The sequence below is a fragment of the Chamaea fasciata genome, unplaced genomic scaffold, assembly GCF_029207755.1.
Source record: "Chamaea fasciata isolate MVZ Bird 193981 ecotype frontalis unplaced genomic scaffold, bChaFas1.0.hap1 SCAF_3, whole genome shotgun sequence".
Classification (NCBI taxonomy): Eukaryota; Metazoa; Chordata; class Aves; order Passeriformes; family Sylviidae; genus Chamaea; species Chamaea fasciata.
Genome location: NW_027094088.1, coordinates 12428394 through 12446154, shown reverse-complemented (window position 1 = coordinate 12446154; position 17761 = coordinate 12428394). Strand labels below are relative to the sequence as shown.

The window sequence follows — 17761 nt, the reverse complement described above, 5'->3', positions numbered from 1 at the left end:
AAATCCAAGGCCTCATACCTATTCTGAAGTGGCACCTGGCTAGGGAGTGGGGGTTGGGAGGAGTTTTCATTATTACCTCCCCGAGTAGGGACCAATTTCCACTCCGCTTCATCTACCAGGTGCCCTTCTATTGCCTGGAAGTGGGAGTCCTCTGAATCTTGATGGTCCTCCCTTAAAGATGGAAAGGCTGAACTCCACCAGTCTATTTCCCTTTCACTTTCCCTGATACTCCGTAATCATTCAACTTCCTCCCTAAGTTCGGCCACCAGTGAAAGGAGGTCGTTCACCTATACGCAGCTCAGGCATGCCTCCTTCACAACACCCCCTGAAACCAGTGATAACGACCCCTCAAACACTCTGGGAAGGAATGGGTCTGTACAGATGCATCCTTCTTGGAGGGCTCCACTTGGTCATATACACTTGTGCCAACCACAGTTTTCAACCGTGTTGAAACCATTACTAACAGAAACCCCAAAACCAACCAGTCAGCACAAACACCTCAAACAACACGCAGCACACCTTACTAGCAAGAGAACTAGCAACCCTGCCTGCTTGCCCTGCCTGCGCAAACTACCACAGTCACACCCCTATTTACCCGCTCCAATTTGCCGCCCTCCCTAGAGACCTCTTATAATCTGCCACTCAGCAACTAAGGAAGCTTCACCCCTCATTCCTGAATGTCTCACAACTGCAATGGTGGAGGCTATTATTTCTTGGCTATATCAACTATTAACTAACCTTTTCATGTGTGAAGATTGAAAAAAAAATACTAAACATCTAAGAAAGGGAAAAAAGCCAGCAGTAGCAAAGCACTAATCCTCTGCTGTGTACTGTATTTTTTTTTTTTTGCTGTACCTTCAGTCTGTTTTGAACAGGAGCCAAGAAAACTACCAGCTAAGCTTTACAAAGGAGATTTCCCTTATCTACTGTAACAAAGGTTAAATCAGTGTGATATAGGTGTAATCTGCTATTGGCAGCGTGGATTCAAGTATTCCATCAATGCTGCCAAAAATCCTGTGAGATCTAATAAAACATCAACCATGCAAGAGTATGTTCCTCACCATCTAGATTTTTTCAAATAAAATCTGGGGATCTGGGTTAGTTATGAACCACTTTATTGCAAATAATACTGACTGCCATGGAGAGATTGCTCACCAAGTAGTTTATTTTAGATGTTTTAAATACTACTTTCAACTTGTATTAGTTTTTGCATATGAGACCACAGCAGGGGACAATTTATGTTGTTCTGTGGATCCTTCTTTTTCTATTCAATTAAAGCTGCTTAACATGTAAGATTTGTTGGTTTAGTTTGTCATACCAGTTTAATCTTGAGTCTTCCAACCACAAGACTCCTTGTGCCCTTGCTTTGTCTTGTAAAAGCGAGAGCAGCACTTTCCTTCTGACTTGGTCTCTTTTCACTGTTTTAGGCTTCACTTAACACAAAGGAAAGCATAAGGTTCAGAGCAGCTGCATTATGTAAGTTAAATAAGGTTACCAAGCCTACACAGTTTATTTACAACAAAATGAATCATGCTCTGTACTTACCATGAGGATGCTAAAAAGAAAATTAGCCAGATCCTTAAAATAATCAGTTAAAAACGAGAACAAGTCCTTTTGGTTTTTTCCTCAGATTAAAACAAGATGTAGCTCTGGAATTGCCTGAACAGGAGGTGCAAAAGCTCTAAATGGCTTAAGATGAGTTTTTAATCCAGACACATTCAGCCCCTCATGATTTTTGCCCTCTATCAGCATATCAAAATGCTGACGCTGGTCCAGAGATCCTGACAGGCAAAAGAGCAGGAATGCTTAAGCTTTTAATATGCTCTCACATATATAATTGGAAGGAATTTATCTGGAGGATAATTTACACAGACCAAAATGTTGTGTATCCTGAGTTCTGTGTTTGCAGTTTTCAGATTTGACTTATTGTTCCCTGTCAGTTATCCCAAATCAACTAAAAATCAGTTCAATAACACATAATTGCTTAATTGTAATATTTTACTTTTTTCTTTTCTTATGATCTGGAGTAGTGTGAGATTTTCCCTTCACACAGTCTGGACTCCTAAGGATCATTCCAAGACATGGCTTTGCTGTGAAAAGAGGGCCCTAAGGATGAATTATAACTATGGATAAAACTGTTTCACCTGGCTTTTTAGGATACAACTCTTCCTTCTCATTTTCTTGATTAGATGAATTTTCTACAGATTTTTTAATATCTCAGTGAAATTACACTATCTTTTAAATCTTTCATCACTTGACTAGAAGGAATGTTAATTGCATTTTTAAGGATTTTTCCCCTGCTTAACTCCTTGTGAACAGGTTACTGGAGAAAACAGCTGGATCATGTTTGTGCTCATGTTAGGAGCTATGCCCAGAACAACCTTGAATTCAGAACACTGATTGGAGAACCTCAAATGGGAAAGGTAGGAAGGAGCTTGTGAGTAATATCTTCCTATGGTGGGTCATGAAAAGATTATTGTGGCTGCTACATAAACACTGAAAAAATAAATGTCTCCCTTTTCTTTAGATGTTGACCTGTTTGTGTGTGTCATTTTTCTTGTTTGGTTGTTCCATTTTTTGGTCATTTGTTTCTTTTTTTCCAGTGGTAATTCATATTCTCTCACCTAAGAGCTGTAATGGGAGAAAGCTTTTGCTTAGATGCTTTTATATAATAAGAAGGTGGAAACCTTCTTGGACACCTTCCTAAGGAGTAGATACTCCAGTAGATACTTTGCATCTGATGTCTATATCCACTGAGACCTTATTTCCACAAGGATCTTTAGGAGCTGCAGTGCAACTGTATAGGTTGACGTACAGTCCATTGCAACTTGTTTCCTCTGCTGGAGGATTCAAAAGGATAGGCCTGGAGAATAAAAAATTGCCTAGGGAAGGCTATTCCTGCTGCTTCTTGGCCTTTTGTCTGTTTATTGTCTTAAAAGCAGTGCCCCCAAAAGTAACAGTGCCCCTTTTCTCATTGACATGGGAAGTGTTGGTACAAATCACAAGTAGGCAAAGGCCACACCTGTGATTTTGTGCATTGACTGCACAAGAAACTCCATCAGCAAGACTTATTCCTAAAAGTACTTCTGTGGGGTTTTTTTGCTAAGATATACTAACGGCTGCTGTTTCCCTCTAGATTAACTATGCCACCATCTCTGAAGACGACTGTGAAGTCACTATTACATTGAATTTTGCTATTAACAAGGTCAGTTCATGGGAAGGGTCCTGTTGAGAGGCAGCTGGTCTAAAGCTGTCACTAGAGCAGTGTAATCCTGATATATTTTAAATTCAGGTCTAAACAAGAAATGCTTTTGTTCAGAGGGTGTTAACTTATCACTTCAGAGAAAAGAATCTTTCTCAGTCTGTGTTGGAGCTGGATGAACAGGTATCCCTTATCTGATTAAGCCAGACTTCATGATTATGGTGCTATCATCTCACATTTTGCTAGTTTGCTATTAGGATTAACTTTCTTCTTTCAGCTGATGCTGTTTGATGATTCTAGCACTCCTTACCTTTTGATCTCAGACCCTGCTTTTCTTCAGCCAGCAAAGCATGCTCTTAAAAACTAAGCTTAGTAATTTTCAGTGGTTTGGAGATAACTTTTGTCAGAATTCCTGTTAACTCTATTCAAAATCTGGAATCTCTATCTCAAGAATTACCATGTTCCAAAAACCACAACATACACATTTCCAGCTTTTCAAAGATGAAAATCTACGATTTCAAAAATCCAAAATTCAGACTGTCTCTTGTGTGGAATCTTGAAAAGCTTACCAAGCTGCCATGTGAGGCCTGAAAAGCTGTATCACATCATTTAAGAAGTGAAATTTCTTAAGTCATAGAAACACATTCATTTGGATGAGAATCTTCATTTCATTAAGTTAGGTTGTATCACTTTTTTTCTAGATCAAAGGAAATACCTACCACAAGGTTCGGAAAAAACTGCTACATAATTTTGCCTCAAAACAGAGTTCAATTACATATGATAATGTCTTGTGGTAATTTGACACTGATATTCAAAGCCTATGTATTTTCTCCTACAAAACAGTGTTGTGCCATTAAGATTATAGCAGCATTACATGGTACTCCTAATAACTGCCTGCATTTGATGATTCTACAGGTTATTCGTACTAACAGAGCAGCGAAGTTCAGCAATGATTACCTGAGTGCTGAAACAGAAGTCACAGATGGGCAGGATGGCAGTCAGACTAACTTTGGTGAGATTTTTTCCCTCCTGTCTTTACAGTAGACCATAAATACAGCAGTCAGGAATACAGAAATAATGCTTGGAAGCCTAGACACCAAGGTAGGCAAACATTCTGTGCCTCTTTAGGTTGATCTTTTAAGTCTCAAAATGTGTCTGAGTTGAGATTTAAGCACAGACTCTCTCAAAAACTCCTGGGAATACTTCATCCCTGGAGAGCTGAGGAGACCAGTGAACTGCAGACAACAGGTCACAGCAGTGTTTTAATTATAGCACTAAAACTTTAGCTGTTTCACATACTCTTGTACAATAGGAACCATAAACATCAATATTATCTCTACTTCTGAGCTCTGCCAGGGACAACCAGCTCTGTCATATTTGACAAAGATGAGTCTTGTATTTCAAGTCCAAGATTCCCCTAATCAGAGTTTTTTTCCTTTTCAAAGTCCTGTGCCAGGGTTAAAAGATGAGTGGAACTTGCAGCTTCAGTCTTAAAAGGTGTTTATTCATTTCTTATCTCAAAAGTCTGCACACCACCTAACACCAGGCTTAACATGCTGAAAAACACAAGACCTAGCGTCCAAGGTCTCTTAAAGGTTTCTAAGCCAATTAACTCTTAAAACGTATTATATTTACAATTTTGTACCAATAATTACTACCAATTCTGGACATGCAATTTTCTACATCACCTACATTCTACCAATGCCTTTGTGCCACTGTCACAGCAGAAGATGGAGTAGAAGAAGAAGAACTTAAGACACAGCCCAAAATTCTCCATCTTGCTTCTATCTACTTCCATTCTAAAAACCCAGAACTCCAAATTTTCACCCTGTGACAAACTAAACTACTATCTAATTTAAATTTTTGTTGTTTTCATTTCAACCATAAGTGTTGGCAGTTTTTCCCATGGGCTAAGGTCAAAGGTAATGCTTTCCTGGGGTCCCAGCAGGGATCTTGGACCCCCCAGGGCTATTTGAGGGATTTTCCCCGTGACCTGGACTCCAACAGATGAGAAATTATGAAATACATTCATACAGAGAGGTTGTTTAACTGCGATCTTCCACTGATGTCAGTAACAGCTCAGCATTTTGGGCATCTCATACTGGACTTAAGTTTTCATTAAATCAACCAGTTGTAAAGTCAGTATTACAATTCAGAAATTCCTATAGCATCATTTGACATACTTAATTCACATGTAAGTTTCATTCACTCTGTGCTTCCAGTCTGAGGCTTGGCAAGAGGCAGTCACTGCACTGGGAGCTATGCAAACCTTTTGTTAAAACCAGTATGAACTGCAACAAGTATTTCACCACTTTCTCATGTGGGAAACTGATAAATACTGCTTTGATTGTGGATAAATTATTTCCAGATCTCTCCTCCAAGTTCTAGTTAGGATACTGACTTTGCTTTGAATTAACGTTTGTTTTCCTCTCTGGTAGGCAGCGATGATGATAGTCTTTTCTATTCAAGAGGCAAAAAAAGAGAACCAAGTCAAGAACACTCATGGGACAGGAATATAAGCTCTCTGTAAGTATCTTCTGCAAATACAGGAAAAAAGATTTATAGAGCAGTATGAAGGAGTGCACCCGGGCATTAAATTAGAAAGGTTCACACCCTGACTGGGGGCAGGGGATAAAAGTCCAACTTAATATAAAACCTGAACATTGGTAACTGACATTTAGTTCAGAACTGAAAATAACTAACTTGTTTTTCTACTAAGAGTTTAGATTTTCTCTCATTTTGAACCCGTTCAATTTTGACACTGCATTCAGCCTAAGGACTGTTGCAGTGATTCTCTTACAGATTTTTTTTCAGAAGCAACATCATATGGAGATATTGTCATTTTCCCTTGACTTTACAACATTTGACTCCATAGAGACCTAGTTTAATTCAAGAAGAAAGAATATACTTCCACTGGAGATCAAATTTCCTGAAAGAACTGTCTACTAAAGGGATTGTCAGTAATGACATGGAAAATTTCAAAAGGGAGGGGGGGGGGGGGAAATGTACATTAATCTAATCTTGGATCAGTGAGCCAGCTCAAATGTGGGAGAAGATACAGAGCTCTGTGATATGAGTTCAGAGATAAAAATGCTTGGTCAAGTGACTGAGCTTTCAAAATGAAAAAAGGTTGAAGGCTGGGAAGAAATAAAAGGAAAAGGTTTTGTTTGTTTGTTAAGATCTAGGAAAGTAATTTCACTGAGGCAAAACATACACCTTTTAAAATCAAAATACTTCCACAAGTTCTGGAAGCTTCAAACTTTACTCCTAAACATGTACCCATGTTTAATTTTATTCTGCTGGGCAGATCTTTGTACAGCCCTGGAGAGCTGCATTGACATAAAGTGAATCATCTGCAGACACATTTGCTGGATGAAGACCTCAGTAGTGACATACTAGCCAGAGTTACCCAACACTTGCTCAGGTTCAGAAAGACATTCCCAAAGAAGCCAGGGATTAGTAACAACAAGGCTCCGATACATCAAATTCATGCTACTCTGTGCGTTTTGCACTTTCATTCCAAGGCAGAATCTGGCCCACTGTTGGGGGTTAGGTTTGTTCCTTCTTTCTCTAAAGAATTTTTTCCCCACAAGTTACCAAGGAGACCAAGTGTTGGATACTTGAGAGTACTTAACCGAAACAAAGAGGTGGACAAAGGTGGAAGGGGGAGATAATGCAGGTAAAAGACAAAGCTTGAGGCAGCGGCGGGCTCTTCTTTTTCCAGCGTTCAGGGAGAGAGAGAACAGCTGTTGCTGGCTGGAAGAGTTTCACTGTGGCCAAAGGGATCCAGCCCTGGGAAATCTACTATCACCGGTTCGGCCTGAATCCTGAGTTTTCCCTGCCACACACGGGAGCTGGTCCAGGCTCTGCCTCGCCTTCGGCTTCTTCGGCGCTGCTCCTCTTGCTACAGCATGACCCTGCACCCCCTGCGCTGCCGGGACATCCTGCCCCTGCCTTCCGAGACACCCTGCCATCCCAGCTACCAGCCCGGGACTTTTCCACTGTTTCAGCTTGGTGCTCTGAGGATCCTGCAGGGACACCGAAACCAAACTGCCCTGGGTTTTGTGAAACAAAGCCCTCAAGGTTCTTGGTACTGTTGTCGTTTGTTATTAATGCTGTAGTTGTTTGGGGGAGGGTGGGGGGTGGGGGGTGGGGGGTGTTTGTTTGCTTTGTAATACATACTAGTAAAGAACTGCTATTCCTATTTCCCAAATCTTTGCCAAAGAGCCTCTGATTGTAATTTTACCTGGCAGATACCTGTCTTCCCAAACCAAGACACAAACCAAGACAGATTTTGGCGCCCAAGTGTGGGGCTTGAGGGCACTGAGAAAAGAAAAGAGAAATAGCGGTTCTTAGCTAACCTAGTACTTTCTTTTGTGTGGATTGGATATAAAAACCTCATTAGGCAGCATCATATGGTCTAACTTACCCTGGTTTGGATGGCACGTGGTTGTGGCTGTACTCCTTCCATTTGCAGGCCCTTATCTAAACATGGGCCCTGTAACTAAGGCTACGGTGGCTGTGATCCAGTTTGTTTTATGGGTGGATAAAGTGAGGCATTCATGGATTTTTAACTTCCTCTGGAAGGCAGGCACATGAATACACAGCTATCACACACTAAGTCCATGTTTTTGAAGTTACTTTAAGAATGGTACTTTCTGTGAGGAAATGACAGCAAGGGAAGTTTTCTCCCAGCCCTTCAACCAGTTCTTTGTGCCTACCCCACCAGCTTTTGAAAGGTTTAAGTTCTCTCTAGATACTACCCAAGTGTTGCTAATACAAGTGTTGCTAATAGTCATAGCCTATTCAATAGTTTTCAGAAATAAAGTGAGGCTGACTTGGATCACCACACAGACACCTACCCCAGAGACTAGGGATACTGCCTGCAGTCTGACCCTGTCCCACAGACTGGAAATACTGTCATGACATCTGACACTGCCCCACAGAATAAGGATGCTGTCCCACTGCCTGACCCTGCCCCACAGCCCACCTCAGAAATAAACCACCCAGACTGGGTGGGGATTCTGGTGAAGGAGATACATGAGATGGGCCAGGTGCTGAAGGAATACACTTCCCCAGCTAGTGGAAAACCCTCCCTCTGCCCTGTAAAGGGAGAGTCTGATGGTGCAGCAGTAGAACCCACAGATGTTAGAACCGTCCAGGTTCCAGCTGAACCACAGGGGCAGCCACAGCCAGCAGCAGTCGCCCCTGTGGAAACAAGGAAGTCTAAGATAAAATCAGAGCCCCCAGGTAATAAAGATAAGAAAGGAGGGCCCTCACAAACTGCAGGGGAAACAGAAGTTGAGATCATCACCGAGTCCCTGTTTTTATGAAAGTCTCCGTAACCTACACAAAGATATTGCACGACGGAGACGTGAGGCTTATACAGCCTGGCTGCTTCGGGTCTGGGACTTTATGGGTACAGGCGTACAACTGGGTGGTAGTGAGGCAAGGAATTTGGGACCCTTGACCCAAGACTCAGGCATAAATCAGGTATTTGTAAGAGAGCCAGGCCCCCTTTCCCTCTGGGGGCGGCTTTTAGTGAGTATAAAGGAGAGGTTTGTCCACAGAGACAAAGTGCCGCAGCACCATCATAACATGGACTGGAAGACCCTTGAGGAGGGGATCCAAAGGCTGAGAGAAGTGGCAGTTTTAAAGGTACTCTTTGGGAGGAGCGGACAGCATGATAATGACCCTGACAAGGTTAGATGCACAGGGCACATGTTGTGGACACTGGCAACTCATGGACCACGTGACTATGCCATATTCATTTCCACAATCAATCCTGATGTCAACCAAGAGACAGTGGGTTCTGTAGCCAACAAGCTCAGGAGTTATGAAAGTGTGATCAATGGCCCAATGCAGGCTCATGTCTCTGCCGTGGTGTAGGAACTCAAAGAGGAGATAAAGGAGGTGAGAGAGGAAATGAGGAGGAACCATTCCCATGTGGCACCCGTGCGAGTCACAGGCCCCAGAGCCCAATGTCCCCCAGCTAGAGAGAGAGGGTACCCCCCACAAGCTGAACTGTGGTCCTCCCTGTGCAACCATGGGGAAGACATGAGAAGGTGGGATAGGAAGCCCACTTCTGTCCTGGCAGCAAGGGCACGTGAGCTAAAGGAGAGAAATACTCACCGAGAGGTTTCCACTAAAATGAAAGTAGCCTTAGCCTCCCATGACCGAGCCACCAGGTATTATAGAAGTGAGGACGATATGTCAGATCCCCTTGAAGAAACCTCTAATATGTATGTCGAAGAAGAGAATAATAGCCAGTGCTAGAGGGGCCCTGCCTCTAGCCAAGAAGAGGCACGGAAAAACCAGGTCTTCTGGACTGTGTGGATTCGATGGCCTGGCACATCAGAGCCACAGAAATATGAAGCTTTGGTAGATACTGGATCACAGTGTACTCTAATGCCATCGGGACATGTGGGGGCAGAACCGATTTCCATTGCCGGGGTGACGGGGGGATCACAAGAATTGACTCTGGTTGAAGCCGAGGTGAGCCTGACTGGGAAGGAGTGGCAGAAACATCCGATTGTGACTGGCCCAGAGGCTCCTTGTATACTGGGCATAGACTTCCTCAGGAATGGCTATTACAAAAACCCTAAGGGACTCAGGCATTTGGGATAGCTGCTGTGGAGGCAGAGGGCATTAAGCAATTCAACACCTTGACGGGACTATCAGAAAACCCATCTGCAGTGGGACTCCTGAAGGTAGAAGAACAACAAGTACCTGTTGCCACTTCAACAGTGCACCACCGGCAGTATTGGACAAATCGGGACGCCGTGATCCCCATCCACAAGATGATCCGTGAGCTGGAGAGCCAAAGAGTAGTCAGCAAAACCCACTCACCTTTCAACAGCCCCATCTGGCCTGTGCGCAAGTCTGATGGAGATTGGAGACTAACTGTGGACTTTTGTGCATTAAATGAAGTGACTCCACCGCTGAGTGCTGCTGTGCCAGACATGCTGGAGCTCCAGTACGAGCTGGAGTCCAAGGCAGCGAGGTGGCATGCCACTATTGACATTGCTAATGCATTTTTCTCCATTCCTCTGGCTGCAGAATGCAGGCCTCAGTTTCCTTTCACCTGGAGGGGCGTGCAGTACACCTGGAACTGACTGCCCCAGGAGTGGAAACACAGCCCCACTATTTGCCATGGGCCGATCCAGGCTGCACTGGAGAAGAGTGAGGCTCCAGAACATCTACAGTACATCGATGACATCATTGTGTGGGGGAAGACTGCAGCTGAAGTGTTCGAGAAAGGAGAGAGGATCATCCAGATTCTGCTGAAAGCTGGGTTTGCCATCAAGAAGAGCAAAGTCAAGGGACCTGCCAGTGAGATCCAGTTCCTGGGAGTAAAGTGGCAAGATAGACGGCGGCAGATCCCCACTGAGATCATTAATAAGATCACAGCAATGTCTCCACCGACCAGCAAAAAGGAAACACAAGCTTTCCTAGGAGCCATAGGTTTTTGGAGGATGCACATTTCTGAGTACAGTCAGATCGTGAGCCCTCTCTACCTGGTTACCCGCAAGAAGAACAATTTCCACTGGGGCCCTGAACAGCAACACGCCTTTGCCCAGATCAAGCAGGAGATTGCTCATGCAGTAGCCCTTGGCCCAGTCAGGATGGGACCAGATGTGAAGAATGTGCTTTACTCTGCAGCCGAGAACAACGGTTTGTCCTGGAGCCTTTGGCAGAAACTGCCTAGAGAGACCCGAGGCCAACCACTGGGATTCTGGAGTCAAAGTTACAGAGGATCTGAAGCCAACTACACTCCCACAGAGAAGGAGATCTTGGCCGGCTATGAAGAAGTTTAAGCTGCCTCAGAAGTGACTGGCACAAGCACAACTCCTCTTGGCACCCCGACTACCAGTGCTGGGGTGGATGTTTAAAAGAAAGGCTCCCTCCACCCACCATGCCACCGACACCACATGGAGCAAATGGGTGCCCATACTGGAAACCCAAATCGCCCTGGCATTTTGGAGATAATTACAAATCGGCCGGAAGGAGAAAACTTTGGTCTCACGGATGAAGAAGAGTAGGAACAAGTGACACGGGCTGAAAAAGCTCCTCCGTACAACCAACTGCCAGTAGAAGAAACACACTACGCTCTTTTCACTGACGGTTCCTGTCGTATCGTGGGAATGAACCGTAAGTGGAAAGCAGCCCTATGGAGCCCCACATGACAGGTTGCAGAAGCCACTGAAGGAGAAGGGGGATCAAGTCAACTTGCTGAACTCAAAGCTGTTCAATTAGCCCTTGACATTGCTGAAAGAGAGAAGTGGCCAAAGCTCTACCTCTACACTGATTCGTGGATGGCAGCCAATGCTCTGTGGGGCTGGCTGGAAAAGTGGAAAAAGGCCAACTGGCAGCGTAGGGGAAAACCAATCTGGGCTGCTGATGAATGGAAGGACGTTGCCACTCGTGTAGAGAAGCTACCTGTGAAAGTCCGCCATGTAGATGCCCATGTTCCCAAGAGTCAGGCTAATGAACAACACCAAAACAACAAGCAGGTAGATATCAGGCTGCCAAGATAGAAGTGTCAAAGATAGATTTAGATTGGCAACACAAGGGAGAGTTGTTCCTAGCTCGATGGGCCCATGATGCTTCAGGTCAGCAGGGCAGAGATGCCACCTATAAGTGGGCCCAAAACCGAAAAGTAGATTTAACCATGGATAGTATTTCTCAGGTTATCCATGACTGTGAGACATGTGCTGCAATCAAGCAAGCCAAGCGGGTGAAGCCCTTTTGGTATGGTGGGTGGTGGTCCAAATATAAATATGGGGAAGCCTGGCAGATTGACTACATCACCCTTCCCCAAACCCGCCAGGGCAAGCGCTATGTGCTAACCATAGTGGAAGCCACCACTGAATGGTTGAAAACCTACCCTGTGCCTCATATGCTACTGCCTGAAATACCATCCAGGGCCTGAAAAAACAAGTCCTGTGGAGACATGGCACCCCTGAAAGAATCGAGTCAGACAATGAGACCCATTTCAAGAATAGTCTTATAAGCACCTGGGCTAGAGAACATGGCATTGAGTGAGTGTACCATATTCCTTATCATGCACCAGTGGCCAGGAAAGTTGAACAGTGCAATGGACTGCTTAAAAGTACCCTTAAGGCACTGGGTGGGGGAACCTTCAAGAACTGGGATATAAATTTAGCGAAGTCCACATGGTTGGTGAACACTTGAGGTTCCACCAGCCGAGCAGGTCCTGCCCAATCTGAGCCCTTGCAAACAACACAGGGAAATAAAGTTGCAGTAGTACACATGAGAAGTATGCTAGGAAAAACTGTTTGGATTAATCCTGCCTCCAGCAAAGACAATCCCATCCATGGGGTTGTCTTCGCTCAGGGACCAGGTTGCACCTGGTGGGTGATGCAAAAGGATGGAGAGACCCGATGCATACCTCAAGGGGACCTTGTTTTGGGGTGAACTACCCATGACAATGTGGCTGTATCCATATTTGCATGTATATATATACATATATTTTTAACAGTTTAAACTCAATGTAATATGTTGGTATGGGAAAAAAATTCGGGGTGGATAATGTTGGGGGTTAGGTTTGTTCCTTCTTTCTCTAAAGAGTTTTTTCCCCATAAGTTACCAAGGAGACCAAGTGTTAGATACTTGAGAGTACTTAACTGAAACAAAGAGGTGGACAAAGGTGGAAGGGGGAGATAACGCAGGTAAAAGACAGAGCTTGAGGCAGCTGCAGGCTCTTCTTTTTTCGGTGTCTGGGGAGAGAGTATGGCTCTTGCTGGCTGGAAGAGTTTCACTGTGGCCAAAGAGATCCAGCCCTGGGAAATCTACTATCACCGGTTCGGCCTGAATCTGGAGTTTTCTCTGCCACCCGCGGGAGCTGGGCAGACCCTGCCTTGCCTTCGGCTTCTTTGGAGCTGCTCCTTTTGCTACAGTGTGACCCTGCACCCCCTGCGCTGCTGGGACATCCTGCCCCTGCCTGCCTGGACACTCTGCCATCCCAGCTATCAGCCCAAGACTTTTCCACTGTTTCAGCTTGGTGCTCTGAGGATCCTGCAGGGACACCGAGACCAAACTGCCCTGGGTTTTGTGAAACAAAGCCCTCAAGGTTCTTGGTACTGTTTTCGTTTGTTATTAATGCTGTAGTTGTTTGGTGGGGTTTTTTTGTGTTTGTTTGCTTTGTAATACATACTAGTAAAGAATTGCTATTCCTATTTCCCAAATCTTTGCCTAAGAGCCTCTGACTGTAAATTTATAACTGAAAAAGAAAAAAAAGGGGGGGGGGGGGGGGGGAGAGGGAGTTTACACTCTCCATTCCAAAGGAAACTCCAGTTGTTTGGGGTTTTTTTATTACCTGGCAGATACCTGTCTTCCCAAACCAAGACACCCACCTAGCTGTATTTTCCCTGTATGACATGTTCCTGGCTGTTGTGTGTCTCCATAGCCAGAGTCCAGACAGCTGCTGGATGAACTGGGACGAACTGGGAAAAGAAGAATCACCTTCATAGAACAATTGCTTAGTGATGTAAGTTACACTTGCTGAAGTTTCCTTTTTCAACTCTTTGGCTGTTTACTGCATGAATATTAGCCTGGAATGCAACTTCAGCTTGATGACTAGGAGGCAAAATGCTTACAATATCAGTCTTCAGATTGAAAGAGCATTTTAATGAAGATAGAGCCTGTTTTACATTTACAGATGTTCTCCCCAAATTTCTATTTGGTCAGTGCATAAGGCAGTCTTCTCTGGGTTTGTCAAAGCCAAACAAAAAAAATGTATCAGTTTTATAATTTAGGATCAAGTCCTCTGTATAGCAAAAGCAAGCATAATCTCTGTGTTTCTGTTCTGGGATCTCATTTGGCTACTGTTATACACATTTACTCTGGCTTTGAGCTAAATGACAAACATTTTCAGAAGAAAGAAAAACCCACTTCAAACTTCTCTCTGTCTTGAGCATGCAGCCAATTTGCCAACTTCAGTTGGCATAACACAAAAGCAAGGTGGAAGCTGAGGAGTCTATATGGTTTTACCAGCCCCCTTTGCTCTGTTCCAGGGAGCTGACCCAAATTCCCTGAGTGAGGAGGAACGCCCTGCCCTCACAGTTGCTGTCCCGAACAAGCACACAGGAGCCATCTCCCCTCTCGTGCAGAAAGGGGCTGACATTGACCAGCAGTCACGGCTGTAAGTGAGCTCTGATCCTCTGTCTCGGCTCTTTCCAAGTTTTAGCAAAAAAAATCACACATGCTCGAGTTTTAGAGGGAGATAAACCCCACCCCTCCTCCACAAATCTTCTCCTTTCAATGACAGTATCCACACTCTCTCTTCCAGTTGCCAGCTTTGAAGATTTCTCATAACTTCTGTTACAGAAGTGCTGTTCTATACAGTTCCTTCCCCCATTCACTTCAATATGATAAACCCCACCAAAGCCTACCACACTTCTAGTGTGTTCTGTATCCTCCTATTAATTTTCCTAAGTTTTATTTGCTAAGTTTCCTTAGGTAATAAGTGCATTGCTCATTCCTCCTGTGCAGGCACAACACAGCTCTCCACGAGACAGTTCTGCTGGGACTGGAGGGAGAGGAGTGCATCCGAGCCCTGTTATGGTAGGTGCTGTGGCTGGGCCTCTAGCTCAGCTGCAGGCTCCTCCCGAGCCTGCCAGCACAGACCTGCCTGGCACCACTGGAGGGCCAGAGCCTACCATGTCCCAGTGGGAAGGAGGATCCAGAAATTCCAAAGTTACTCTACATCAACATTCATCTACAAGCCACTTCATCACTAAGTGCAGTCACTTGCAATGAATTAAGCAGTTTAAACCAATGTGTTCTGCATTTACAGCTGCAATGCCAATGTGCAAAAGAAGAATGCAAGCAGGGCACTCAGCACTGGATTTGGCTGTTGCAGCTGGAGATAATAAGGTTATTTCACTGTTCCAAGTAAGTCTGGATAGAGAACACTGAACAAACTTATGAGACACAGGAACATAGTTCTCATCAGTGTGTTATTACAACAAACTTTTTCCCCAAATAAAGCTGAAGGTTGACTTTGGAAGCATCTGATCACGTGTGTCCAGTTCTGTCTGCAGAATCCACAACCCTGTGTGATCAGCTAGGGCCCTGTAACAGTCAGATATTTTCTCCAGGATTGCCCCATTCCTTTCTGACAGTTCAGAGCACAATTCCTCTTCCTCTCTGACTGCACACTATTTTGCAAATTTTCTTTTTCTTTCCAAAGGGACAAACCAAACCTTCCCAGGCACAAATAAATTCCAGTGTCTCTGAAATGTCTATAATGCCTGATGAACACTGCTTACTAGAGTTTGACACTTGAGCAACAACACTGTAAGCCGTATCTGATGACCTTATTTTCCTTTTTCATGTTAAAACTGCATTCAGTGCAACCCATTGCAGTAAAGGTCAGATTCTTGTCCTCCAGAAAATCGAGTAAAACTATTTTGTTGTTCTGCCTTCAACTTTTATTTATAAATGCATCAACACAAGGCAGCAGCCAACTACAAACAGAAGTTTACAAGAATACCAGGCAAACTAAGGTGTGGTATAACTCAACGTTATTAGCCACAATCCTAAATCTCTGAAGTATTTTTAAAACTCCTCCCCCTTTCGATGTCCCAAAGTATCTAAAAGCATCAGTATATTCAGTACAACAATGGAAATGCATGTCAACTCCTATCAGAAATACAAGTTTTAGCGCTAGTTACCAGTATCTCTATGAGACAGCAATATCTCTAAACAGCTGGATTTACAAAAAAAAAAAAAAAAGAAGAAGAAAACAAGTAAACCCGTAAGTAATAATCCTTAAAAAACCAGCAGGAAAATTAGGAGAATCCCTGCAGAAAAAGATTATGTATGCAATGCATCAAACGCCAGGTACTTCCCAGACAGACTCAGAGGAGCGAAGTAGAATTCCCTCTGCTTCTCAGGGACAGCCAGTCTGGAAACAGCCTCAGGAAACACAGCCATTCAGTCACAGGGGCAGTGCCACAGCATGTGGACAAGACTGATGTCACTGGCAACTATGAAGCTGCAGCAGTCTAGGCCAGATTCTTTATACTACAACGCTGGATCTTGGCTTTATCTTCAACCTTGGTCATCTTCTGAGAAATCTCTTTTTTCTGCAAAGAGTAAAAATAATATGTTATTAAACTGTCTACCACTAAGTTCAGCTTTGAGGGAAAAGCAGGATACATCCCGCATAAAGCATGGCTGAGAACCAGGAAAGGGCACACCAGCCGATCCAGCCCGAGCCTGGATGCAACAAAGCACTCTGCACAAAGCCTTGTGGAAAGGAATGAGGCCAGCTGAACAATCCAAAGACTAGAAGCCAGTGTACGTACAAGTGCCTTCCTCATTCGCATTTTGTCCAGCTTCAGGAACTCCTGCACCGTCAGGTTAGCAGGTTCCTTCTGAAGTGAAAGAAAACCACAGTCCGCAGAGTGTTTTTTGTGTTCCTCCCTGAAAAAAAGGCGACAAGAAAGAGAAAATAAAAGAGAAGGCAGCAGCTCCTAACGAGCCGCACGCAGCCTCCCCTCCCCTCCTCCGCTGGCTGCCACCAGCGGTTCTCCCGGGCCGCGGCGCCGATCGGGACGGAGACCGAGGGATCCCCCGGTACTCACAGGGGGTCGTCCTCGGGCTCCCAGCCCTCCAGCTCCTTGAGGCAGAAGAAACACTGCGCCACGTCGGGGCTGTTCTCGCTGGGGCAGTGCACGAAGCCCGCCGCCGCCATCTGCGGGCACAGGGGAGGCCGTCAGCGCCCGCCCGGCCCCGCTCCCGCTCCCACCGCCCTGGCCCTGCGCTCACCCGCTCGGGTGTACAGGCGCAGCCCTCGGTGAAGGGCCAGTTGCGGAAGGTGGCAGCGCGGACGGAGGCGAAGTAGAGCCGCCACACCTCCGGCAGCGCCGCCAGCTCCTCCATGGCCCAGTTCAAACGGCGGCGCGCGCGCGGGGCACGGCGGGAGCGGGGCGGGGTTGGCACCGCCCTCACGGCGCCCGCGGAGCCCGAGCCAGCGCCCCGAAGGAAGCCTTTTTCTTGCAACGAATCCAAGCTTAGGGAAACACTTGGGCTTTGCTACCCTCTTAGGAAAGGGTGAGGTTTCACCTTTATTTTCCAGGAAAGATTTGCTTTGTGAAGCTGTGTTTGACTCCTCCTCTCTCAGTCGGTCGCTGCCCGGCTCCAGCTGCCCAGCTTCCCAGGGAAGCGTGCAGGAGCCGTGCCGCGGAGCAGGGCGGTGTTCGCTCCTCAAGCAGAGCTCGGGTGACCCAGCACCCAAGCTGCCGAGGCACAAGAGGGAAGCAGAGGGCTGACAGCACCGTTTACTGTAGAAGAACCTCACCCCTTGCAAAGCCATGGCTCCCGCCCCGAGCATCCCTTCATCGCCTTTGAGGATCTGGGGTTTAATGAAAGACATGGATAAAACAAGCTGTCTGCAGCACGGCAGGTATCAGAGGGCTGTTATAACATCATCGTCACTTGGCAGGCCCTGAGGGACAAAACCACAGAGCAAGACGGTCCTCAAACTCTTCACAGCCGCCTTTGAGAACAATGCAGAACTGGTCATCTTTC

General features: G+C 45.4%; 2 protein-coding genes across 2 annotated transcripts in view; one reads left to right on the top strand and one right to left on the bottom strand.

Moving 5' to 3' along the window:
- Nucleotides 1-15211, top strand: part of DZANK1 (double zinc ribbon and ankyrin repeat domains 1) — a 35106-nt gene extending 19895 nt beyond the window's left edge. Inside the window, 10 exon segments of the mRNA XM_066178054.1 lie at nt 2320-2423; nt 3137-3205; nt 4118-4214; nt 5641-5676; nt 5679-5728; nt 13632-13712; nt 14239-14366; nt 14717-14788; nt 15021-15051; nt 15053-15211. Of these exon segments, the coding sequence (XP_066034151.1) occupies nt 2320-2423; nt 3137-3205; nt 4118-4214; nt 5641-5676; nt 5679-5728; nt 13632-13712; nt 14239-14366; nt 14717-14788; nt 15021-15051; nt 15053-15142 (758 nt within the window). The 3' untranslated portion in view covers nt 15143-15211.
- Nucleotides 15212-15589: 378 nt separating this feature from the next.
- On the bottom strand, nt 15590-17137 carry LOC136287598 (baculoviral IAP repeat-containing protein 5-like). Its single transcript, XM_066180372.1, has 4 exons — nt 17000-17137; nt 16816-16925; nt 16537-16654; nt 15590-16314 (listed from the first exon to the last, which is right to left on the bottom strand). The coding sequence occupies exons 1-4, from the start codon at nt 17111-17113 to the stop codon at nt 16234-16236; spliced, it is 423 nt and encodes a 140-aa protein (XP_066036469.1). The 5' UTR covers nt 17114-17137; the 3' UTR covers nt 15590-16233.
- Between the last annotated feature and the right edge of the window lie 624 nt (nt 17138-17761).